The 26732-nt window shown below is 45.3% G+C and overlaps 2 protein-coding genes across 2 annotated transcripts in view; one reads left to right on the top strand and one right to left on the bottom strand.

Moving 5' to 3' along the window:
* Positions 1-11253, top strand: part of T265_11931 (hypothetical protein) — a gene marked incomplete at both ends in the record, with an annotated part of 20384 nt that extends 9131 nt beyond the window's left edge. Inside the window, 9 exons of the mRNA XM_009178760.1 lie at positions 627-904; positions 4155-4423; positions 4464-4911; positions 4954-5207; positions 5243-5387; positions 5423-5567; positions 5606-5823; positions 10047-10285; positions 10423-11253. Of these exons, the coding sequence (XP_009177024.1) occupies positions 627-904; positions 4155-4423; positions 4464-4911; positions 4954-5207; positions 5243-5387; positions 5423-5567; positions 5606-5823; positions 10047-10285; positions 10423-10621 (2195 nt within the window). The remainder of the gene's footprint in view (positions 1-626; positions 905-4154; positions 4424-4463; positions 4912-4953; positions 5208-5242; positions 5388-5422; positions 5568-5605; positions 5824-10046; positions 10286-10422) is intronic.
* T265_11930 (hypothetical protein) overlaps positions 9519-26732 on the bottom strand; it is a gene marked incomplete at both ends in the record, with an annotated part of 44696 nt that continues 27482 nt past the window's right edge. The window contains 7 exons of the mRNA XM_009178759.1: positions 9519-11257; positions 12622-12911; positions 13860-14012; positions 14255-14453; positions 15775-15939; positions 20943-21206; positions 26209-26354. Coding sequence (XP_009177023.1) covers positions 11180-11257; positions 12622-12911; positions 13860-14012; positions 14255-14453; positions 15775-15939; positions 20943-21206; positions 26209-26354 — 1295 coding nt within the window. The remainder of the gene's footprint in view (positions 11258-12621; positions 12912-13859; positions 14013-14254; positions 14454-15774; positions 15940-20942; positions 21207-26208; positions 26355-26732) is intronic.

The following is a 26732-nucleotide window of genomic DNA, read 5'->3' as shown; positions in this document are numbered from 1 at the left end:
CGACGCCCTGAGTGCCCTGCTGCGGCGAGCTAAAAGCTCAGACATTGTGGTGGTTGTCGGAGATATGAATGCGCAAGTGGGCAGGCTTAGTGCATCTGAGACTCAATTAGGAGGTCGACATGGACTGGACTCGGTACGTACGGAAAATGGGGAACGATTGCTTCAGCTGTGTGCTGACCACAGGCTGTTTTAATGCAGTAATAACTTCCGAAATCGTGTGGCCATTTAGTGTCCTCCAACGGCAGGCCGGTCACAAACTCAAATCGACCACATTACCATCAATTACCGATGGCACTGATCAGTAATTGACTGCCGGTCGTTTTGGAACACATTTGTGGACTCTGATCACGCGCTCGTCCGGAGTTGCTTCTTACTTGCAAAAATTGTCTTCTAGAGTCTCTTCCAAATGCTCCACCATCATATGTGAACTCATACTGGGACGAAATTGCCACCTCTTTGCATAGTGCTGGGAATTTTGCCCGTGGCAAGCACCACCACGCGCACTCAAGCACTGGATATCAGATTTAACGGAGAAAAAATATCCCAGCCGTCCTGGAACATAACTTGATGCGACGTCAAGTGGATGTGAGTGTGCAAGTCGACCGTGAAATGTGGTGGACACAAAGCTAAAGAAACGAAAGAGGTCCAAAAAGCTCGTAAGGCCCGGAGATTATTTCAACTGATCCGTGCAACGGGTCCTCGAAAACCACCTGTGAGCGAAACCATCAAGGATCGGGAGGGATTGGCCATCTCGGATAAACAAGAGCTCCTCAACCGTTGGGCTTTGAACCTTGAACAACAATTGTCATGGATACCAGCTGGCACCCACCCGGAACCCACATGTGACGTAGAACCTTGGATGGCGAGTGTGGAACTGCCTACGGCCTCGGAGGTTTATGATTACGTATGTTCTTTTAAACGCCACCGAGCCTATGGTCCGAATGACCCACCCGCATTGTCCAAAGATGGGGGTGAAGTCCTCAGTCAGCGCTTGTCTGACCTCTTTGTTTGTATTTGGGAAAGGGAGTCGTCTCAGACAACTGGGGAGAGTCGGTGATAGTGCCCATTTTCAAAAAAGGGGCTCGTATGGGGTGTGGTAACCTCAGAGGAGTCAGCTTGACCCCGGTCGTAACGAGACAGTCGGCGTCACCTGTGCTTCGTCGCCTTACGGTGACTCGTGGGACACTGACTCAAGTGTAGCAAGCGGGATTCCGACCTAGTAGGGATTACCTTGACCAAATCTTCACACTCCGTCAGGTGCTAAAACAACAACATACGTAGAAGAGACCCACAATTATAGTGTTCTTGAATTTCCAAAGCGAATTTGACTCGGTTGACCAGTCTGTCCTGCTTGACACTTTTGCCCACTAAGGAATACCCTGGAAGTTCTTGAACATAATAGGCTTTTTGTATTCTCGGACTTCCGGACGTGTGAGAGTATACGGTGTTTCCCAGGAGCTTCCGTACACAAAATGGTGTCCGTCAGTGATGCCCACTCTCTCCACCCATTTTTAAATTAATGGTCGATGGAATCATGAGACGAACCCTGGAAAGTCTCCAAAACCCTGGTGTTCAGATAGCCTGTGACGAAAACGTTGTCTATCTGGGATATGGAGACAACATCCTTCTCATGTTCGAAATGAACTGACCAAAGTCATCCTGTCCTCTGGTATGCTATTGGTTGAGCGGTTGGTGGTATAGGCACCTCAGAATGCTTGACATAGGCCTGCACTAGGTCCCCTCCCTGACCCACTCTTTTTCTCTTCTTTTCACACTAGGGCTTTTATTATAATTATATATATATATATATACCCTTCTTCACCCACTCTTTCTCTTTTCATATATATATATATATATATATATATATAGACGAACCTTATTGCTGTACGGCAGTATAGCATCAGTGTTAACATTGATTGATGTTGCTGTTTTTGATGGCAGTGGTGTGCTGTACTGTGTGGCTATTTCCGTTTCCGATTGACCTTTTTATGCGCTGCGGTTAAAATTACCTCCGAAAATGTTATCCATTCATTCCCGATTACGACTGGCTGGTTTGATTGAGGCTACTTTGGTTGTTTGAGTTAAAGTAGTCTGCCTTTTCCATGACCGCACGCACAGAGATTTGATGAAGCCGTTCCTCGTTACGCCATTGTGAACATAGTCACCTTCTTTGGAAATTCTTTTTCAACGAGGCGCTGAGCGGAACAATGTTAATGGTGGTCGGATACCGACTTGGAGGAAAGCCGCAGGCAGTTACCAACAATCTCAATCCCGCTTGCCGCTCGCCGAATAAGAGCCCTAGTGTGATGCCCTCAAAGCTGAAAGCTGCCAGATGTGCAGCTATGCTCTCCTTGATCTCCACATCTGTTAGTAACGCCGTCATTTCCACAATCACAATGTGTGGTGTAGCTTTATCTGTGTTTTCAGTTTCATCACCGAATAAAACCGTGACAGCTACGACTGACGTACGGTTTAAAACCGTTTTTGTTTTACTGTCACTTTTATTGTGATGATTGTGATGGTACTGATACGGTTTGCTCCTATTGCAAATGGTATTGCGCCACGTGTTGGCGTAACCTAAGTTTCTATCGTAGAGCTGTAGCTCTTAGGTGATCGTAATGACGATTGCATGTGTATATCTCAAGCCTATCAGATGATTCGACGCAACCAAAGCCGTCTATTAATTCACGCGGTGGTGAAACAGTATTTCATTCGGCAGTCATCCTCTGTTCCAGTAAGCAAAGTTAAGACGGTGAAAACCTCACCGAACCAATAGCAAACATCATCATCATCAAAGACAGCAACAGTGTTGGCACTGATGCTTCACTGCCGTACGTTGTACTCGATTTAAACCGCATCGATGGGTACCGGTTGGAAATATCTGCCATAAGGATTGGGCGGTAACCCCTGAAGCAGGCTTCTCAGTACAAAGCTTCACTCGAACAAATGAAAAACATGTATTTAGTGTCATTTAAGCTGTTGTCTGCTCCCTTCCAGATTATCTGCCCCAGCATTGTAGGTGTAGATAAGTCGAACTGCTTACGGTAGGTTAGAACCAGCAAACCGAAACTGCTTCCGCTCGGTGTCCTTACGCAGTGTCTATAGAAGAAGGAATGGTAAGCACCGTAGGCAAATTCGGCGCGGATCCATCGAGCGAAAAATACTGCGTGTGCCTGATGTTATGTTTTGAGATATGCGAAGCTGATTGTGTGGCGAGTAATTGGAAGTCGCTTCTATTCGCCTTGCTATATACACCTGGCAAGGCGAGCCGATCGATGCAGCCTGGCGATGACCGGTGTGGCGTGGTGATCTTACTTGTTAGGGTTCAAAATAAGTATCGGCTTGATTACCGCCGGGATGCCTTACAATTGTGGAGCGGCGACCATGCATGTCATCCAAGGGCCAGAAATCCCAACCATAAGAAAGTATGTACCGCCACACTATAGTGGTGTGAGCTTTTAATGAACAAAATCGTACATGTTCCGGCCTTCTACTCGGCTGTAAAAAATTTTCAGCTCTAGCACCCTTACGGTTCCTAGCTGCTAAGCCACCTGAAGGAAGCACGAGGCCTGGGGTACTGTCAGGTGCCCAAGTATAGACAGAAGTCGAGATACAGATGTCGGGTTCGAACCACGGACCTTCCGGTCAGTAAATTGGCGCTCTAACCACTGAGCTTTCTTGTCCCCTCCCCCATTATGGCTGAATCCGCTGTTCAAACTGCAGGCTTCATAACGTTACCCATCAGCAGAGCTCAGCAAGTCAAGTGCACAGGTCATTGATTTGCGACAGCTCTCTATTATTAGCTGCGGTACAATGAGGTAACATCAGCCACTGTGTACTGAGTTCCCGGTTTCTGCTCTCTTTTTATGATAGGGTGGTAGTGAATTCGGGTATTCTCGCTTAAGAGCTGCAGCGAAGGCAATCATTTACAGATAATCATTTTAAAAAATTTATGTCTTCTTTTGAGGACGAAAAATCGTTTCTAGTGTGTTCCCGTAGAATCGAATCCATTCTAATTTTCGTTAGTCAGTCCCATAAGGGGTGTTCACGTTATAATTTTCTGTTTCGAATCGTTTCACTACTCAGACAAATAACCTAACCCTATTACTTTTCGACACGTATTCAAATGTTTCACACTTGCTTCTTTCTCCCAGTTCTCCTCTCTGAACATTTCCAAAGATCATGCCGACCAGTCGGCTGGGTCTCATGTCTACGTTCCTCCACATCTGCGCAACCGAGGTGCCATGTCAAATGGTTCATACGCCACATCTTCCTGTGATAACTATCAGGGCCCGCGATACTCTCGGGGCGCTGGAGGTGACATTTATCGCGGCAGGGGTAACCGCGGTGGCTTCAGCAACCGCGGGTCAACTTTTGATCGGGGACAAAATGAAAACCGGTGGTCTAATTTCAATGGAGGACAGTAAGTTTTTAGCAACCAGCTTTCTGACGCTTTCATCTAGGTACAATTCCAGGGGTAGTGGTCCAGGCTCCTACGGTTCTAGAAGTGGTGGCAGAAGCTGGGGAAACGAGACAACGGAAGATTGGTCCAAACAACTTCCACCGAATGAGAGATTAGAGCAAGAACTATTTAAGAAGATCAGCACGGGCATCAATTTTGACCAGTATGACAATATTCCTGTTAGTGCTACTGGACCAGACTTCAATGACGAAGCCTCTGCTATTTCTTCCTTCTCAGACCTCGCGCTTCATAGAATCATACGGAGTAATGTAGAACTGGCTCAGTACAATCGTCCCACACCAGTCCAGAAACATGCAATCCCTATTATTGCCAGCGGTCGTGACCTGATGGCTTGCGCACAAACCGGTTCTGGGAAGACTGCAGCCTTCTTGATCCCTATTCTTAACAGAATGATTGAAGAGGGGCCTGGTGACTCGTTGAACGCTGCGGTATGTTCGAGTTTGTTTCGCAATATTCATTTCATTTCTTAGCTCGAAACAAACAGGCGGAAACAATTCCCTGTCGGTCTGATATTGGCTCCTACACGAGAACTTGCATCACAGATATTCGATGACGCCAGAAAATTTGCCTATCGTTCGTGTATCAGACCGTGCGTACTGTATGGCGGCGCCGATATGCGTGCTCAGCTGATAGAAGTTTCCAAAGGATGTAACCTGCTTGTGGCAACTCCGGGTCGATTGACGGATGTGATTGAACGTGGACGAATAGGACTAGACCATTGTCGGTGGGTTGTTCATTGGCTTTTTTGAGTGCCTTCAGGTTCCTAGTTCTTGACGAAGCCGATCGCATGCTGGATATGGGTTTTGAACCCCAGATCCGCCGCATCGTGGAACAGGATAATTTACCACCATCCGGCACACGACAGACATTGATGTTTTCTGCAACTTTTCCACATGAAATACAAGTAAGTCTATGTTTCTGATACAGAATTTGGTGTAGGTGCTTGCCAAAGATTTCCTGAGCAGATATATTTTTCTGGCTGTGGGTCGTGTCGGCAGTACCAGTGAAAACATAACACAGTCAATACTGTGGGTAGAAGAAAGCACCAAACGCGATGCTCTGGTTGACCTGCTGTCCAGCTCTGGTTCGTCCTGTTCCTATCACAGTAAAGATTACTTCCAGACCCTGGTGTCCTAACTTTGGTCTTTGTCGAGACGAAGCGAGGGGCAGACTCCTTAGAGGATTATCTCTTTGCTCAGAAGTTCCAAGTAGCAAGTATTCATGGAGACCGGTCACAAGATGATCGAGAACTCGCACTTGAATGTTTTCGAACCGGACGTACACCAATCCTCGTTGCAACTGCCGTAGCTGCGCGTGGTTTAGATATTCCGAATGTTAAGGTGAGTCAGTATGTTGTACTTGGGTTCACAATGCACACTTTCGCATTCTTGTCCCTGTTTATACAACATTTCTAGTTCATTTTAGTTCCACACGTGAGTCGACCTCTAAAGGGGTCTCTATTGAGGGGCGAACCACTCATCGTCATCCTTGACTGCACATCAGTGTTTAATACCAGTGTCTCTTAGCGTAGGTGACTGAGCTTGAATGTCGGTTGTCCGAAGCTAACCTCAAAGGGGTTTCTCTCATGGTACGACCGATTATTTTGTGCAATGACTTTTAGAAGCAACGCGTCCATCAGAGGGCCTCTGTCTAGTGCTCTTTTAGTCCAAAGAATACCATGTAGCTGAGTTACGTACTGAATATGGCAGCTGATCAAGTGTCAACTATCACACCAACTCAACATAATCATTGACGGCATCATCAGCGGGGAACACTGATGCCATAGCCATCTCAGTTTGTTTGAATAAAGCGCCATGACAGGAAAAAAATCGTGTTAGGGATCTTGTGCCAGCCTTCATCTCCAGCACAATGAGACAATGTGGATAAAAATTGACTGCATAACCGCACCCCACTGACGTCGGTTAACCACCTCATCGAACTGCCTTATGGTCACGTGAACCTCATCCATGAAAGCGAACAGTACCGGCGATACCCCAACCTTTCGCAACATCTTTTATTCCCTTCTGTTGTGTTATATTCTGTCCACCAATAGGTTCCCGCCATTCCGAATCAGGCCCAGCAAACAACCCTGTTCACATACGTAATACATGGCGATCTGCCAGGTAGCAGTGTGATTTTACACTTTGTAGGTTCTAAGTCCATGCTGAAGGGTTGGTCAACTTTGCGTTTCACTGCCGTGCATGGTTATCGCCCTATTAATCTACAGCGTGATCTACAGCCACAGACCCAGTTTCCTCTAGATTGTGAGTCACACTACAGCTGGCAAAACGAGACTTCAGCTAACGCAGACTATTAGCGATCTCAAAGTACGGTAATCTTCGTGCGCTTGTTGCGTAACGGAAGCTTTATAAACGCTGACGTACATACCAAACTGCAGTGGCGTCGCGAAGTCAGCTAGGGTTTGATGTTCATGATGTGTTCAAAACCGCCAAACTGATCCATAGGTTTTTTGATTACACTCCATCATGTTAGCTTCGAGTAGAATTTGCGAGGTTTGGCGGTCGGCCGACATGAACTATCAATATTACTCTTTTGGCAAAACAGACGGTCTTAATGAAGCACACAAAGAGGAAGCATAGAAATGAGCATTGTGCGCGGGAGCGATCGGGCAATGGGAATCAGATCCAGTGTCTAGCACAGAAGCCACACTGTTCCTCAGGTAAGTGTGTTTCAATAACTCCAGCGATCAAGCGGTTGGGTAGGGCTTTGCAAAAACCTATGCTCACAACGAATTCGGTCGGGCGAAGCCTCGTTCCCACAATAGGGTACTAATTCTTCCTTTTTGAGACGTGTTCCCCAAGGTCTTGACACCGTAAGCTTGTCGTCTCCTGCTTTTCGAGCAATAGTCTGTCTGTGGTATCTCCTGTAGACCCAAGGACGTTAATTGATCGCTTCATTTTTATCTGATACGCTATATTCACTGCAGGCCAGCTGGTGTTCATGGAACTGATTAGAAGTCTGTTAAGGTACTGCGGCACTCCTCAGTATCCCGGAGAGCTTAGGTCGGCTTGAATCACTAACACCCTTAAATATCATCTTTCTTTTTTTACCATCCGTCCTTGACGCAGCTCAACTACTGAGTTGGGTGAGTACGCATTAGTCTTCGTATCGCTGCGTAAGCGGGTAGAGGAAGCAGAGGCCCTGCTCTTTTCAGGTGCTGACTGACGCACGACGGCAGCTTGACGTATCACAGTCTAAGCAGTCATGTTTGTTATCCATTAGGTGCACACTAGTGTTGAGGAAGAGCATTCAAATTCTGATTCCGGTTCGGTTTGTGGCCGAAGTCGCACTGAGTAACCACACCCATTAATAAAACCCTACGGTTTTCGTCAGAGTTTTCATAGACTTTCTAAGTGATGTGATATCAGAGATCACCAGGATCTTTACCATCATCCACAACAAATTTCCGCGCAAAAGCACACCGTTAGAAGCACTCAGGAGTGCCCTCGACAATAAGAATCGCACACAATTGAGCAAGGGAGACCGATTCCAGAGCGGGCGTCCGCGCGTATTATCCTGGACGACGGTGGGTTGAAAATGTTTATCTGCATAACGGGGGTGCCACTTTTACTCAACAGAACGATAAATCTGGGAGCGCCGTGCTTTTAGGGAGCGCTGTCCGCTTCTATTTCTGAACTTTTCAATGGAAGCCGGATGTGGCTACAATGGTTGATGTGCTTTTCTTCGGCATGTACTTTGGTATATGATGTCAAGGCGTAGTAATTCACTAAGCCGATATGACAGCGCAAAAAAAGAACTAACTGCACTAACGAACACCATCACGTGAACAGCAATACAACCGGATCCCATTTACCTAGATCGCCGACTCCATTGCTGGGGTAAGTTAGCGAACCTCGAATGTTTTGACCAGATGTCATCTCCTGTGTTGCCTTTCCTACGTTTTTAGTCCATAGACTGTAGTTCACGATCGGTCGTTTACTGGGACCCGCGTTACCTCCAACTTCAGATCATGAAGGATTTCAATACGTCGATTCCCTTACCCTCTACATATCGTTAGCCGGTTCTCATTACCGATCGCAACCGATACGAGTCGTTATTCTATCTAGTCCAACATTGTAAACGGCGTGTAAGTGCTTTGAGGTGTGGGTATTCCAGATTGCTTGTGATAGACTAGCGTCAGGCCCTCTCTTATCCAAACCTTCCATCTTAAGGTTTTAAACTATAACTGAACTTTGTAGTTGTACGGCAGTAAAACATCACTGTCAACATTGATGGCTGGGGTAATGAGGCTTGTGATCTGATGATAGCACTTTCGTGGTGCTAACGTCCGTGAAAGGTTAATAGAACCAAACTTCTATATGACCCATTCGTGCAATAACGCGGCGCAGATGATCAGCTCATCTCTGCTCTGGTAAACTGATTTTCGGCTGGTAGTGTATGGGAGTTAGTCAACTGCTGACTCTAGTGTTTCCTGTCTATTCGGGTCTCAAACATTCATGTTTCGCTCTTGGTCGCTGCACCTAACTCTGCGCACTTCAACTTCTTTCGGGGTTTAAGGGTTCAAACAGTAGACGCTTATCGCTATTTTTGAGATTGGCTCTATGGCGTTTCGGCACGAATGTATCCGGTGTTATTGGTGCTATCCGTAAACTCAGGGCATCTGCTCTGAATGTAGCTTCTTCGGTAAGTAGGTGGCGCACCAGGTATCATCTTGATAAATATCGGCACACTTACTGTCATTATCATCGCCCCCGCTGTTGTAGTGTGCTCGGCGAGTTAACGCAACAGGATGGATAAATCATTTGAGCACACCAAAATGAAACATCGTTTCAGTGTTACTGGTTCCAAACCCAGAAATCCACGTCCTACTCGTACTGCTACAAACCCCATTGATTGCGTTCATTGCACTCCAAACGTACGTAGGCTGTTTTCCGTTCCTCTGCCCAGTGAGCAATACTGAAAGGAACTTGGGCGAGATAGCTGGCTTGCGGCAGGGGACCATTTACCCCCTTCGGATGGAGACGATCCAGATGCGGTGAGTCCATGACTTGGCAACGAATTATATAAGCCCTTAACAGACAATTCAATTGCGCTGGTAACTGCGGTCTTCCCGGGGGATAACCTGACATATATGGCTGTCACACGCAACCAATGACGGTTTTGCATCAAAACTACCGCCTTAGTGCGTGGCACTCAGTCCGCGTCATATGAAACAAGCATTCAACATCAAAGAACTGATTGGACAATCGCCTTCACCGCATAGCTCTCATTCCCTTGTTTTCCTTATCCTCGGTGAACAAAACTGTACTATCTGGAACCACTGCACTTCGATGCTAAAACTGGGGTGAACTAAAGACCGTAACATTTTAACCATTGTTCCGAACCAAGATCGAAACCGAATGGCGTTCGTTGGTCTACAAAGTTAACGATTATGTCCTCTATTCAGTTATTTTCCTCGTCATCGAGCGAAAGCTCCGTTTCTTCATTTTTTTATTCAATCTTATGACTGAAACGCAGAGAGCGACGCTCGTTGCGAAGGCCGAGTTCAACCGTGATGCCCGAGCTGTTGTTTCCTTTTCAGCATGTGATCAATTACGACCTCCCGTCTGACATAGAGGAATATGTACACCGAATTGGTCGAACCGGTCGTGTCGGCAATCTTGGTATCGCCACCTCGTTCTTCAATGACAAAAATCGGAATCTTGCACGGGGTCTCGTGGAGTTGCTAGAAGAGGTGAACCAGTCAGTGCCATCATGGTTACGCGCCCTAGTTACAGATAGTCGTCAGAGCGGCTTTCCGCGAACACGTAATAAGGGAAGGTAAGCCTGAGTCGCTTCAAGTCTCCTTGAATGGGCTTGACCGTGTTCGTCAGTTTTCTCAAAGACGTCTTTTTACGTTTGTCACAGGAACAGCCAACTATTCAGTTTATCTTTTTAATGAATACTCTATTTCTCAGGGGTGGCGGCTTCGGCGCAAGAGATTATCGACAGCCTGCGACCCGTGGCGGCAGTAGCAGCGGCGGATACGGCAGCGGAATATCCAATCGCTTCGGTGGTGGTATGTCACGCGACTATGGTATGCAGCCTGATGACAATCTGTACTACGACAATTCCACAACCGTCCCATCGAGGGACAAGGATTGGTGGGGTTCGTAGGTTGAATTCGATCTCGTATCCACTCTCCACGGAGATGTATTCCATATCTGAACTCGACAGTTGTTGACCAGACATTTCCACCCGTTTCTCTTTTGTAATTAATACAGTAAGACTTACAGCGTGCCGTTCCCAGGAAACGGACTGCCTTCCTGATTTCATCTTTCCCTCACATCGCTAGCGCCGTGACAGCCATTCATACTTGGTTGCCGCCAACGTTGTTTGTGGCTGCCATGTGCTTTCAAAGCAAGAGTTTATTTAACTCCTGCTGCATTTATCTCTGGCTGGGGAGTGTGACCACACCCGAGATTCGTATTTGGTCTGTCTGCTCATTCACACTTTTACCGATTAAATAGATTTGAATGAGAATAATTTGTTTTAATGTATTATGAAACATCAAAGGTACAAAATTCCTGAGGACAATAAGTCATAAATGCGGGAATTAGAAACTTCTGGAAATTGTTTGTAAAATGTACAACGAATTATCTCGAGCGTAAAGCTCTCAAGGGTAACGGACTACAAACGCCGGAACGGAGAATTTCCCTTGACATCCTTTGTATGTCATGCAACGGATCTTTCCGAATATTGGTCTTTCCGCCCAGCCTTGGTCATGAACACCGCATATTGACCACATGACACCTGAGACAAACAGAAAGACAACGACACACTGTTTATCAAACACGTATAGTCTAGACTGAATAATATTCCACTCGTTAGAGTCATAGTGGGACCGAATTGTCAGGACTGTCCAGTTTACTCCGGCATCCTCGCGGATGGGTTATGAAACAAAATTGGTAACAGATACCAAAAACGTTCAGCGTAGTGCCACTAAACTTCGAATCCTCGGTGACTATGTCTATCTGAAATGGTTTTAGGATCTGCTATCAACTAAGTATGAAAGGTTGGTCGAGCTAGTTAGCTTGAGTGCTTCTGCATTTATTCCCGCAACCCAAAATACCTTTTGAGAATCACAAGCACTGCGGCACAAGTTGACTGATCACGAAGGGTCCGTTGGTGCGAATATTGCTTTCTGTACTCTCCTGTATCTCATCAAAAATCCATATACCAAAGTACAGTGGTTCCAGCTGCAACAATTTGTCTATCAAAAAAAGCATAGTGGACTGAGAGCCACGCGGTGAATGAGTCATTTCATTAGCCTAAGCAGTTTAATATGTCCGACATAAGGAGTGAATGTGGTTGCTTTGACGCATGCCCGCCGAACAGCGCAAAGGCAACTATTCACCAGAATACCCTGGCTAAGCACAACTCCAATACCGTAGATATGCGCCATTGCATTAGGATCCCAGAAATCTTGGATGGTGGTGGTTTAAAGTGTGACCGGACTGGGGTCTTGCGTTCGTGTTTTGGAGGCATAACAGGTCGATCGAAAGAGAACAAGAACACCTGTTGCCCAAGTCGCTACAGTATTGAATCCGGCTCTGAGAGGAAGCTGGCCAGGTCCTTGCGTACGTAAACTTGACGTATTAAGAATAAATATTTCGCAAAGGGGATTACAGGTCCTTTCTGAATTGATGGCAATGCACAGTAATATGATTGTCGCCTACAATCTTGTAATTATTAGTCAAATGACACACTGATGTCAATGGACCACGCCAGAAGCGCGCGATTACTCCTCGAGTTAGAAACACCGAATTATCACATCTCATCACAATACCCTTCCAAAAAGAATCAATGCAGGCTTTCACATTTAGCACCAGGCACCCCCGTCCTGCCTGCCATCGGTTGCTGAGCAAGTGATCTTCCTGATTACTGGATTCTAGCACTTTAACGAAATGTCACTACAGGAAGTTTATTTTTAGAAAACCCTGTAGCCTTGTACGCACTCTTTCAAACCGAATCACCTGAGTTCTCAGCTTGAATTGCTGAGGCTTACCAGAAAGCAGTACACGGGATGTTATGTTCTGATGACGTTTTACATAATCATACAAAGGTTTCGGAATGGTTGACAATGAATTACAAACATGAAAACGACAAAAGTATACCTTACCAACTACGCCGTTTGGATCAGTACCATCAAGGCTGTAATGGTCGTTTAAGTACAACGCCAATCGTAGCGCGGCCTCGGGGCCTTCTGCGTGCCATTCCAGGATCTTTTTAGCCCAGTACATGCGAAGAAAACCGTGGATTTTACCCCTTCTGACTAACTGTCGTTGGCTGGCGTTCCATAAATCGTCTTTCGTTTGAGCAGCCTCCAATTGTTCGCTTGTGTAGGCAGGGTCCCGCTTATCCTTTGAGTGGCATTTCAGGGTATCCTGGGCCCATTGATACGCCCCTGGAAGATCATGCAAACAATTAGGGACGGAACACAATGAAAAAAATCACATTTAAGTTCAAGACCCCATCGTGCAGAGATGCGTTGTTCTTGAACTGTATTGCAATAAGTGTCGCACTCTCGACTTTTCATAAGAATGCTAGTAGCCTTGGTACGTGACCTACGCAGCATGCTAACTAACCACTCGATTCAACAGTGAGAACTGTAGGGCAGCATCCACAGACGGACCTACACAAAGGCGAGAATATGTGGACTTTTTTTAGCTTATGTTTGCCGCGCCATGCTTAGACGTGTCACATGGTCTCCTTTGACAGTGCAGTAGGGTGTGCACTACTGAGAGAGCAAGTTGACTCATGGAGTTCCAATCGCCAGGGCGACCGGTACCAAGTGTCATGACGCCGTTCTATATTTACGAAAAACTACTCACGTAGACTAGCCCACATATCAGTGGCTCTATGCATGCGTAAACTCACAGGTCATCATGAGGCAGATTGGTCGACCAATGCACCGTATTGGTCGCTATGACTCAGTATCAATCTCTTGGGCTAGATCCTTATGATAAGTCCCAAAAATGTGAATTCCATATATATATATATATATATATATATATATATATATATAATATTAACGGTGTTGGCGAACGCAGTNATATATATATATATATATATATAATATCGTTTCAAGTGGAGCATGAAGGGAGCACACCCAACTGAACAGGCTAAGTTTCGAGTTGAGTCGATTTACAAATGAGTGTGTAAAACGTGGATTTTTTTAACAGATCTGCTTTCTCAATGTGATCCCTCGTGGCCGTTTAATCCGGCATTACCGGATTTATTTACCTGCATTCTGCGCAGGTAGATAAAGCCGTCTAGTAGTCACGCCTAATTCAATGTCGTCGAATGGCAATCCAGGCAATGTATCGGTGTAGTTGTACAATACAAGAGTTACCTTTTAATGAGTCGTAGTTTGGGTTGTAGAAACAGAAGTTGTCCGACAATTCTCGGCGAATAAATGCCTCTTCAATGAACGCGTCCGCTGATTTCGGATCTTTAGGACGAACACGCTGAGCCTCGAGCAGAGCGCGCTGTGGAGCGATGTGACCTGTAATGAAGATATAAAGGGGGAAGTCAAGAGGAACACACTCGTCATGAAGCGTACTTACGAATAAAATAAATGCATATCGTCCGTAACAGGCTGTCCTAGGGCAAAACATTTGCAGGAGCCCAGTGAATAAGAAAAATAGTTTTTTTTCGTGAAACGATAAATATTAAAAAGGTCTCACTATGACCTCGTTTGTTTCCAACAGGGCACTTTTAACGAGAAGTCGTTCATAGAGTACTTACCAAAATGAAACCATGGTGAAAGATCACTTTGGGCGTCCTTAGTCGGATCGTTTCTTTGTGTCCCGTAAGCCTTCAATCTTTTGGCGATGAAGTCGAACAAGATTTGCATTCCATTTCTGGTTCCACCTTTTGCCCAGTCTACGGGTTTAACGCTGTGATCAACGTCAAGGCGTGACTTGAGATCACCCCAATTCACTGACTGTGTGCAAGACAGACCGGACGGATACGTGATACCAGCAAACGTTCAAGTTAGAATTCTTCAGGTAATTAATTTAGTTTTTTGAGACAAAACAAGAAACGTGTATTCATTAGCTCCCCAGCACACCCTATGAGTAAAACGGGGCGACAGTAATCAACCGAGTGTGGCGTATAATTCGTCGGCTGTCTACTCGGGTACCCACTAATAAACGTAAATTCCGAGAAGTCCTGTCTCTGTGTCAAAACTTCTGCTCTTGAACCGACCGATCACCAATTGTCAACGAAAATGAAACGAAATACTGCAAATCATTTTTCGCATTCAGTGTTCTCGTGGTAACGTTCGCACGTGAACTAAACGAGGGGAATAAGTTCAGATTAATGATTGGCAAACTATTAGAATGAGCCATCCAGATGGTTGTTCGCGCGTGATTGCCAGAAGCATAACGTTTCGTTACTGTTGCATTCGCTAAGCCGACAACTACAGCAACATGCGAACTAAAAGGAGGAAGAAGAATGCCCTTGTAGACAATGCTCTCAACCACTGCAAAGTAGTCGGGGAGGAAAAAACACGCAAAATAGAAATAATAATAGACTAGTTCTGACAAATAATAAAATATTCGTTCATCTGTAACATCCTTTTGGATGCCTAGCTATCATGTTACTCGAAGAAAGCACGAGGATTGAGATACTACTGGGTTCCCTAAACTTAGGCAGGCGCAATCGAGATGTAGAGGTTAGGTTGGAATTTCGGAGCGGACGTGCCGAAGACTCAAGGTGAAGGAACTGGAACAAACCTCAACACAGACAGAGTAGGCAGAGAACACAACTTCCTGGATCCACAAACGCAACATCTCACTAATTTACAATGACTTTTCTGGAGCCGTCGACAGTTGGTGTTCCAAAATAGCCTCGATCTATTGTCAAGTAAATACAACCGGAATACTGTCAAATCCGGTCGATACGGTAGTCGCTTCAAATGTCAGTATTCCTCGTTAACATAACTAACGGGAATCCGTTGCAGAAACAAATCTTGAGGCCCCTAATTTCAGGCAATTCAAATGCAGTGCAGTAAAGCACAAAGAACTGTAAGGATAGCGAGTCGATACCAGGTTTCAAGATTGCAGTCGATGAATGTTTGCACTTGTGCAAGAAAAGCACTGTACTATCAACTTTTTGACCTCGAGCTTTGGCATGGCTTGGTGCGTGGATCAGTACGATGCGATCGTTCAGTCACCAAAATAAAAAACGTAACACACTATCACCACTTAGAGAGAGGCCTACAAAAATGCGATAAGCAACGACAGCTGGCAAGAAAAAGATACCTGTGCTAAGGACTTCGACTTGGTTGGATAAGGATGGGTTATAAGTACGGGGAACTCCGACAGCAATCCAGTCGCTTTTTCATGCAGTTTGCGACGGATAGTTCGTGCAGCGTACTCGAGTTTGTCCGAAGCAAACCACACGGGGATCACGTTGTGTGCATCCACCTGAAACGGGGAGTTAATAAGAACAATCAGAAAGGAAATTTCAGGGTGACCTGTAGTGGCTATCAGACCGCATATTGCTAGGCTTTGAGCAAGTTCAAGGAAAAGCATTATATCACAATGTGAGTCGTTGGGAAGAGTGCTTGGGAAGGACGATAGGTATAAATCTGGTTGCTATGTACCGCAGACGGTATTGCAGCCCGTGTTGGGCCTTGACATCCTGTCCAGCTTTGGATAAAGAAAAATCAGGGCAACGGCATCTTTGACGTTATCAAGGGATTTAAAAAAACTTTGTGTGGGGTGCCTTGCTCTGAATGTTCGAACTCGATGGGTTGTTATACTGACCATCGACATGACGTGCGGTTATTTGGAGCAACTCGCTTCTGGACACAGGGAATGAAGTCAGTACTTAATAATAAGATGTTGCTGGATAAAGTCCAACCTCGAATTTTGGGCTAAGTCTTTGGTTCTGAAGGACTTGGGCAATTGACGTTCACATTTCCTTTTACATTTACCAAAAGGCGTGAAAGCATGAACTGTGAGCTAGTGTGGTCAGGTTATCCAACTCAAGTGATTGAACTGCCATTCAAGTGGTCTTCCTACCACCCGCCGATGACCATTATTCAGCATAGGGAAGAATTTATCTGGATTTCTTTGTGGATTTTCCGAATACATAAATTGATTTTCTATCGTATGAGTGGATGAATACAGTGACAAAGTCCACAAATCCTAAACTGAGGCTTGGGTCGAATCCGTGTGATTCCCGCTTACAGAACGCACTGAGAAAAGCGGACGAATTGCCAGAGAAGTTCACCAATAGGTAGGTTTTATTAGGGGGAAAGAATTCCAAGGAGTAAGCTTTTAGTTGACATTTCGTTACAACTGCCTTCGGAAAGCCGAATTTTCACACAAACAAATCGGAGGCGATGCCACAACTAGCACTGCACGATGTTCTCCATTGTTGAACTGTACGCATCTCAAAGGGCGACAACCATACGTGAACAGTTGGGAAACTTAGATGGCACTCGTAGCTGAACGGTATACACGATAGACAGTTGACATGAAACGCTTTATGGGAAAATAGCGAAGTATGTTGGTGTTGTACTAAGTTTACTTCAGCGGGATGATAGCTGACCCGAAAAACCGCTAAACGGATCTTTCTCTTTAAGTCTTCCTGAGGTCCTTTTTATGTACTAAATGGGTTGTGACACCAGTAGGCGAAATCCGGTTACCGAAACAGTCACAACGGTTAATGGCTCCTGTAGACAGGCGCTGTTGTGCGATCGGATAGTGAGTGCGTACATAAGTGATCAAGAGCGGGCAATGGTCGATCTGGTTACCACAAAACAGAATCATTCGTTGGGGCGTATTGTCGTACACATCGCAAATACCGCAAGCACTACACCTGGAACTCTTTTCAGGCGACTGGGATGCTGTATCAACCTGCAGCAAACACGTCCCGTCCTTCCCCTTTCTGTTACTCTCATTGTTGTATGGCAGTTACACACCAGTAATTACCACTGGTGTACTGATGTCGACTGTTACTGAAGATGGCACTATCAACTCAGTGGTGGGAAGGTCAGATTGGTAGCAACGTCAATTGCAGGGATTTCACAGGTCTCTGTTGCTGGCGAAGAGAGGGGTCGCGTATCTGAATGATACTTGCTTCAGCTGCTTAGGGCATTTAGTAGTGGACAACTTGTAATTTCCCGGCTATATATATATATATATATATATATATATATATATATATATATATATATTCTGTTTGTGTACGTTGTGGTCACTTTCAGACACCCATGAAGTTATGGTTTCCAAGGTGTTTTCAAAGAACCCATTCTTGATTAGGAGCAGCTTAGTCCACTTCATTGTGAACAAGGCTGTGGTATTCAGAACAGAATCTCAACTAACCCAATCCGCAAAAATTTGTGGTTGTCGGCCAGCGGTTTCGTGACCAATGAGCAGCCCTAGATGTACTGGCGACCGAACTAACAAAAATGCGCGCGCACACGCCATTGTTTACCACCACTATTTGGCCCAAGAATGCTTCGTCGTCGAGGCACGGCTTTGTTACACTGTTGTACCCAATGAGAGACAAAGACTACATTTCACACCCTTGTTCGGATCAATTTGTCTAATATACAAAAATGTGCACCCAACTAGGTCCAGGCTGGATGCAAAAATCGATTAGATCAAAAGCGCTAAATACCAACCTCAACGTCGACTGCAAGAAGTATTGATGTTGAGTGAAAAACGGACAAGTTAAACACACTTGCTGCCCACTCAATAAAGAATGATCCGCGCTTTGGGTTTGCCGTTGAAATTCCTGTCAAAACTGCAGGCATCCAGCTAAACATAATGCAGAACATTAGATCTGAGGCCGAAAAAAACCCGTCTCTGAGAGGGTACGCCGTTAGACGACGCTTTTACCTGATCTACCCTTATTCGATCCAACTTATAAACCTGTAGATGAATAAGCTACGGTTGCCAACGTGCCGGTGCGATGCTATACTTTGACAACTAAGTATGAAGACGAACCAGAATAATCCACTCTGTCGCAGGTTGAGGTTGTTAGGTCTCTAGATTGAGTTGTTCTCGTTTGTGGTCATCAGCAGAATGAAAGTAAGATGCCGGTATTCGGAACCCAACAGATAGATAAATTAGACGGTCTCTGGCCGACATTCGATTCTGATCACCGTCCCTGTAAATGCGCCGGCTGGTGTGTCCTATTTGCTGGATTGTCTAGGTAGACACTGAGACAACGGCTGTTCTATTAGCAAGGATCAATGGCGACTCACACGCAAAACTCCATTGAAATGCTTTGTATGCTACCAAGCGGATACACAGCACTTCACTTCGCTTCGGGTATAGGGGATAGTAGAAGGCAGTCCCGAGGTTTGAGTCCACCCTGTCTCGTGTCAAACTGGCTCAAACCGAGTTAACCAACCATGATCGAGAAATCGATAGTGATAACAATGAAAAAAGCTGAATATGGTCAGTCCCAATTGCCGCGTTCCGGTTAAACGATTTTGTTTAGGATGGATGCGCGGGGAGACGTATGCGCGCCCGTACTAGTGCCTCTCTCCTCTTAGTACATCAGAAGCGCACACCAGTCGTAGACTTGTGAAAGGTTCGAACAATGGAGCGGATACACAAATGATCGAATACATCTACCGCCTTATGCTCGATAAATGTTACGTGGAAACGTTCGACTGGCGAGAGAGGGACATCGTGTACTCAATAAAGGGTGCTTGAGGCGGTATTTTTCTTACATCCCTGATTGTTAAGCCACCAGACGTCTTCTGGACGCGAAATCGGTAAACAGCACCAAGCCAATACTTAAATAAGGCCATACTTTTAATACATAACCGACCGATCAGGGTTCACGGTGATACCGGACAGATTGACCAGTCACGGGCGAGGTAGAACGTCTGGCCTCATGTAGTTAGGCGGCGTGAGTGCGGAAGTGCCCATAGGAGGTATGCGGTCGGTACCAGTAATCTCCAGTTGTTGTTAACGTTAACGATTATGACAGAAGGCAACTTTGACATCAGTACAAGTCAGGTACACAACATCGGAAAACAACGGAAATCAAGTATTCATTTCAGGATCAATGTACAGAATATCAACGAGGACTTCCACCGAAGGACACGTCCCTCAATAAAAGGCAGTAACAATTGTTATGCGAACACCAAGCGAATAGGGGATGATCGTTAAAACCCCTGAGGCATTTTTGCATCAGTTTTCACGCCCTTGCGCCCCAGCTAATCGTGAATAGCCAGGCCACTCGACCAAAGTGAGAAATCTGCGGAACATGTGAGGTTGAAATCCTTAAGAAATGTGTTTACCCCGGAGCTATCATTTCCTTGGTTTTGCGAGACCAGAGGAATAAGAAGACCAACTGACGCAGGTGATGACATGCGGTCCTACACGAGACAATTCACCACATTTGATTCTATGGCAAACCGAAAGGCCATTATGCAGACGTAGTGAGGAGCACGAAGCGGGCCTAAAAGTAAGGATGTATCGGAAAATGTTCAGGCTCTGTTCTTCCTATTCAATAACCACGTAGTAGGGGGAGATTACCAGTTCATTGGTAGGTGGGTGTTGTATCTGCTGGTTCGCCGGCCTGTGGTATCTGCTGCTGATCCGCTCCAGTACCTAGTGTCGGAGAGAAAAAGGCTCACGGAAGGGAACACAATAGCTATATTCCAAAAAAGTGGTTGCGAGAGCGCGAGTGCGAAAAGTACAACGGCCTCAAGGTTTTTATTGGAAGGACACTGTCTGAACTTGGTCCAATGCTGACGCACGCGGTCTGGCTTTGGTACGAGGCAGCGACGTGCTGCATATTGCGGAGGCGTTGTCTGTCCTTGATCAACGCTGACTCGCGCTGTCTGGGTTTGATGCAAGGCTGTGGCGCGCTGCATATTGAGGGGGCGTTGTCTGTCTGGTCAACACCCAGCGGAGCTGAGAGTCTCTGTAGATTCCGGGCATTCAGTGGTTGCTTTCAGGAAGCTGACCTTACTGATAGTGGGCATCTTGCTTGCACGCCAAGGTGAATCCCGTCAAACTACAACCCTTTCCTTCGAACATCCACCTCACCCAAAATGAAAACACTGAGTGCGACAACCATACAATTCTTGACTGCAACCTACAGAGGGCGCCTCAGATCAGAAGAACAGAGCTTGCAATACAGAAGGTCGAGTGATTGTGAGATTCCCACAATAATTGATACCCGACATTCTAGCTTCTGGGCTCAGAATTTCCTATCCCTCCTTCTTTGGCCCCTAGAATTCATTTCTACTGCCTTGGTGTTTAAAAGATTAGGATATAATTATGGTGACATGCAACAAAGTGCGATTATTTACTCGTTGATAACGCGAGTACAAATGACGAAGATGACCGAGTTCAGATGGCAGCGGTCCGGAAGTTGGGGGTGCGACCCGCCGATCAGTGATTTAGCGACCTAACAACCGAGCTATGTGGCGCTCGAGATGTACACTCACCTGACAAAACGGTATGGTATTGGGTAGAAGACGCGACGTTCTCTCAACCCACGCAGATGGTTCCCGTAAGGGACAAAAATCAGTCACAACACATCCGATACGGAGACGTTGAACGAGATCTACGACAGTCTCAGCCACGGTACCCTCGAGAAAGTTATCAGATTCTTCCACGGCAGTATATGGACGCTTATTACCACTAGGAATTTTCGACGATGCAGAATGAGCCAGGATCAGATGAAATGGAATTTGAAGCGCGCAACACTCCTGTCAGTGGAAGTAAAAACAAATACAGAACAAAGTAAAATACTCTCGACGAATTAGAATAAAAGCGCTATCAAGTCAAGTTTGAAAAAATTCAGCCGATCGATTCAAGCAACAAACGTAGAGGTATTCAGCGTTCACCGTATCGCTCAAAAACAAAAGATAAGGTTTCGCCCACCCGTACTTTGGACCAAAGAGCTACAGACATAGGGGGTAGTGGTGCGTATTGTTGGTCGCAACAATCGGATCTTCTAAAACACAGCCACCAGGTTCTTTAACAACTTGAATACTTGTGTCCTGGTGAACTGACGGCTGAAATGAAGTGAGAATCTGATTAATTACATAAGTTTTCTTACGTCAAACTGAATGATTGAATGACGTTTGTCTGCGATGTATTTGTTGCTCAGTGCAGTGCAGTGGTTATTCTACAGCCCAAGCAAGCTATCAGGAAACAGAATAGCTGATTCGTAAAGAGGAAGAAAAGACGTAAAATAACTGACTGATCACATGCGAAATTTAAGGAGCACTCGATAGTTTTTCTTAATGAAAGCTGATAGCTCTTCAACAGCTCACAATCGGTTTCACCCTTCTTGGAGCTCAATAGGTACGCGCAGATGAATCGTGGGCTATCAAAGAGTTGTTTTCAGCAAAGATGTGAGTAGTTTCCTTTATGAAAATATACTGCGATATCTCCAATATCGTGCCAATTGAAAAGTGAGGCGGCCTGTGAGCAGCAAATTCCGTTGAAGAATATCATAAACAAGAGAGTCTCCCGTAAAAACCCAGCTGATAGGCAAATCAGCGCATTTTTTGTAATATTCCGAACCAGTATGCTGAATTTCGTTCACGCTCGGGCAGAAGTTCGACCATTTTGAGCATACAACAGGAATGAAGACGGCAATCACCAACCGACTTTAAGTGTGTTTCATGCCATCCCTCGGGCAACGCATATCCTTACCCGTTTCCTTTTCGATAATACAACGCCTCGATGTGCTGTTGACAAATTCCTTTATCTAAAGACCACTGTTTTGGATTGAGTAACCCGTGTTCCCTGGTGGGACCAAAAAGAAAATTGGCGGAACGATTTCGAAAAGCCCGTTTAACAATCCATATCAAATCCGGGCAAGGAAATTGGAGCTGTCCTAATGTGCTACCAACATGAACAAGTTAATAACGCAGCAGGATGGTGTCGTTTTATTCGAAGGTGTACGACTATAACACAAGTAAGCTTCCGCTTTGTGGCGCAGCTGAATACAATACGATATCGAAATAAGGTTAATCTTCAAGGGACCATGTGTGTCAGGAAGTTGGATAGTAAACGGATAGCTCTTGGGTTATGGATCATAAGGTATAAAAACGGTAGGAAGTGCACACACATGGATCCATAAAGATCATGCCATTCAGATGTAGCAACTGCGTGTGAATGATTCATCCACAGGAAGGTCTCGTGTCGCTTTCTAGGGCGTACGTTGCCTGCCTGGCTAGCAGCAGTGGCGACAGATGAAACAGGGTGTCGAAAGGCCCTGGTTCGTTACTTCATGATTCCCCAAGTGGTACCTGGAATCAGTAGCTGAACGAAGCAAAAGTACATCTTGATGCCGCGCAAATATTTTCAGGAGGCGCAAAATTGATGGAAAGACGAAAGTGATGAAAGTGCAAGTGTATGACCACATACATTTTCTGCATCCTGTCAGTTGCTGGCGCAAAGAGGGCAAATATTTTCCGTGGCGATCGCGTACACTCGACTAGAAAGTGACTAGCGAATAAGAATAAGAGTGGCACTTTGTAGATATAGCTGCCCTCGGTCCTTGAACATTCGGGATGGAGACAGGGTGCCAAAGTATCCATTGTTAGTAAAACCCGAACATCTTTCCATTTTCTGATTGACTAACAAGATAACTTTTGCACGTTACTGTGAAAATTATTGGATGTTTTCTCTCCATGTAGGAGATGACTCTATGGTTATGAGGCTTCTGGTTAGTCCCATGGTTCTTGGTAGGAGCTGACTTCGTGTGATTTCTGTGCGTTATACGATAGTGACAACACAAATCAAGCATAACTACGTTACGGGAAATTTCCAGAATACATCAAGACCATCAAACAGGAAAATCAGGAAATAAGTCAAAATGACCCTCATTATTGAATATGGAGTCTACAAAGTGGACATATACCCTTCATCGCTGATACTTCAGCCATGGCATAATGGATACATGACGTTCTTGGGTTTGTTCTGGTACACCGGACCAAGTGACATTTGTCAGGGTAGGAGTTTCTTGGGTTCCTCTAAATTTTCTCCGAATCTCTGTGCCTTAGTGACTTTAAGATTCCCCTGCCGAAAAATTCAAACCCTACAAGCTTAAAACTTAGCTGTGTACTTTGCTGCCTAAGAGGTAAAAATTGTATGTATATTCGGCTTTCTTGGTCAAAACGGGTCGCAATAACAGATGCCAGAGATGCCACGAATTATATTGCATTGGTCACACGACTATCTGACCCACTGCAATCAGGGCTAGCGCTCAGTGAGTATTCACTGAATGTCGATTCACTAGTAGCGTGCTTTACAGTGAACAACAAGATGACCAGAAGTGCTATGACTCAGATAGACGCAGACACATCTAAACCGAATCCCGGATAGTAAGTATACTGAAAATTATTCATGTTGGGCGGTGAACCCGTGTCTCACATAGCGTGCCAACGCTTTCGCATAGCATGCCTGAGGAACCGCATGGCTGTTAATTGCCCAGCTAAGCCCCCTGTTTTGCCCGTTTATTTGGACTACTCACAAGTAGTGAGGCCCACACTTGCTTGCTCCCTGCCGCTAGGCCATCATTTTTCTGCTCCCTCTGGTTGCTGGTGCCGAGGTTTGGTCGCTTTCTCGTTTCCAGATGCGGTTTATTAACTACTACATCCAGTCTGACTGTATTCCCTGCGACCACCATACCGGGGATCAAGCCAGAGAACCCCGGATGGCAGCCAAGCATGTTGTTCAAATCGGCTCCCCTAGCGACCATTCTTTATTATCATTATGTTACGTCCTGTCTGATGAAGCGTGGTTATGTCAAACGTACCTAATAGCGCGCAATTTAATATGGGTTGCTTTGTCGCACTGTTGGCCACATTTTAGGCAAATTTATTTTCGTACCGAACGCCCCAGATACTTGCTATTGCAGATAATTTCCATACCCCCTTTGAATCGGAACTACCGAACGAACGAATTAAGTGCCTTCCGCGTTTTCCCCCTGTATACTACTTACTTGAACTATGCAACTGTCCATATCCGTAAGTTTGTGTATCTTCTTGTATTTACTCCTTTTTGCTTCCAGAAAGCCCTATTGACTCACTGTCCTACCGGTGAATGTATATTCTGCTTGTTTCCTACTACCTGTGAACACATTTGTTCATAGAACCAGTTATCAATACTGCATTCGTCGCCCTAATCCGTTTGTTCCCAACTCCATGTACCAATGGGATATCGAGTGCTTATAATCCTAGAGCTTTAAATGTCCCATAGGGTCTTAAGCCTCCCCAATCTTACAGTGGCTATGCTGGGCTTTGTGTTGGCACCAGGTGCCGCGCAAGCCGCAGAAAACAATAACTGATCAGGGCCCAGTAAAGAACAAACGGGGTGATGGATGAAAGACACCATCAGGCCTCGCTAAATTCCAGTGAATTTCAAGTTCAATGTCCACAGTTACCAAGCTGACAGAAGAACAATCTGGAGAATATAATTTCGCCAAGGTTATTTCTTGGCTGCATATCAATTGTGAAGTTCGTGTACTTTGAGTCTACCATTTGACATGTAGATATTTTGAGCGTTCATCAATCTGTGAGGTTTTACCACTTGAGGACTGAAACATGGGAATTTCAGATAATATGAGTATATGTATGAGCATGAGACAGACGTAAACAACTTCATTTCCGAACAGAAGGTTAAACATGGCCAAGCCATCTGCCTAATTAGAAAAAAACGTTTGAACGACTCTAGGTGTGACTTCTGAATAACAGAGCTGTTTTGTATCCTCGATGACCGAAAGCTATCATGCGCAGTAGCGTATAAAAGGTCAAATAAAATAGATTGGGAGTCTATGATGATTATATTACTCATATGGTTGGAAACGAAACTGTTAAAATATGGGTCCTTTTCCGTTCAGGTGCATAACAAGATAAATGCTTACATAAGCACCCTTGTGTACGAAAGTCGAGATAAGTGTTGGGCGGAATTCCGCACAGATACCGCTTCATCGCCCGCAGTTAGGTGCTTCTACGGCCGAGAAGCCTATCTCGCACAAGATTGGTCAAAAATTCGAGCCGCTTGCCAGTCCGGCGTCAAGGCGAGCTCTAATTGGTCGACAGTCTGGACCCAACAGCTAATCATAGCCCAGTATTCGCCGAACGCCAGTTGCCAATGGTGCATCTAGAAAGCATCAGAATTTCCAGAATATCGTTGAGGCATACACTTCATACACGACTAGCTATACAAGTGTTTTTGGCCTGGTTTTGGGCGCTAACATACGTTGTTCACCTATGGTGGTGGTTTTTGACGGAAATGCTTACTTGGGAGGCCCAGACCGCGAACTGAGCTGAGGAAAATACCATTATTACACTGAGATCAGTGAGAGCCTTTTATTCATCGATATCTACAAGTTGAAACTTTAAGTAACTTTTCTGCATAAAACAGATCAGTTACGACCTAAAAGTTCGTTACCTGCTGTCACTTGAACTTTTACTCATCTCCCTTGAAACCAGTTTCCGAAATCTGGACTAGAAATAATTCGAGTGCAGCTTAACTAACTGTCCAGAAAATGCGATGTCCCGTATGAGCATAATCACTTAGACAATGCGAAACCCCGGGATGAAGGCTGTGAACAATAGGGCATGACGGGCAACCAGAAAGAAATTACGGATGCAATAGAACTTAAAACATCCATCATATTAAACCGTCAGTTGGTTAGGAGGTCAAACAGACCACGACAAAACCAACAATATTCATTGCGAAGAAACTCACTTTCTCAACTTCAGCCAGTCCGTCAACCAGGAATGTAAAGTGACGGAGTGTGGCTGCTTGGAAGCGTGGTACCATACAAAAACACGCATGCAGTGGAACTTTAAACTTCAGCGCAAGGCGTTGTGCGTAGAGGAAGGCCCAGTTGTCTATAGATTCGAAAAGATGAAGAAAAAACTGGCCATCAGTAAGAAAAATATGTCGATATCCGAATCAATTAGCTTAGATCGGAATGGGCTCGGACATATATGTGTAGAGAACCAGCGCATCTAGTGAGGTATGCGTAGATCAACAGCTGAAAATAGATCATTAAAATTCTGACCATTCAAGGGGCCGATAAATGCGGCGTTTGTGGACTTATGTACTTAATGCACCGATTACGTAGAACTGAAGTCATACGAAGGGTAATCATAGCCTGCAAAATTTAGGCAAAGGTCGGGGCGATGGAAGACCAATTAACCTCAGTTGCTATTGAGACAATGAAACAGTTCTGTGAAATAATAGGGACTCGTGTGTCTTATAGAAAC

Source organism: Opisthorchis viverrini (genome assembly GCF_000715545.1).
Source record: "Opisthorchis viverrini unplaced genomic scaffold opera_v5_650, whole genome shotgun sequence".
Lineage (NCBI taxonomy): Eukaryota > Metazoa > Platyhelminthes > Trematoda > Opisthorchiida > Opisthorchiidae > Opisthorchis > Opisthorchis viverrini.
Note: the sequence above shows the minus strand (reverse complement) of the source record. Positions and strands in the feature narration are given on the sequence as shown.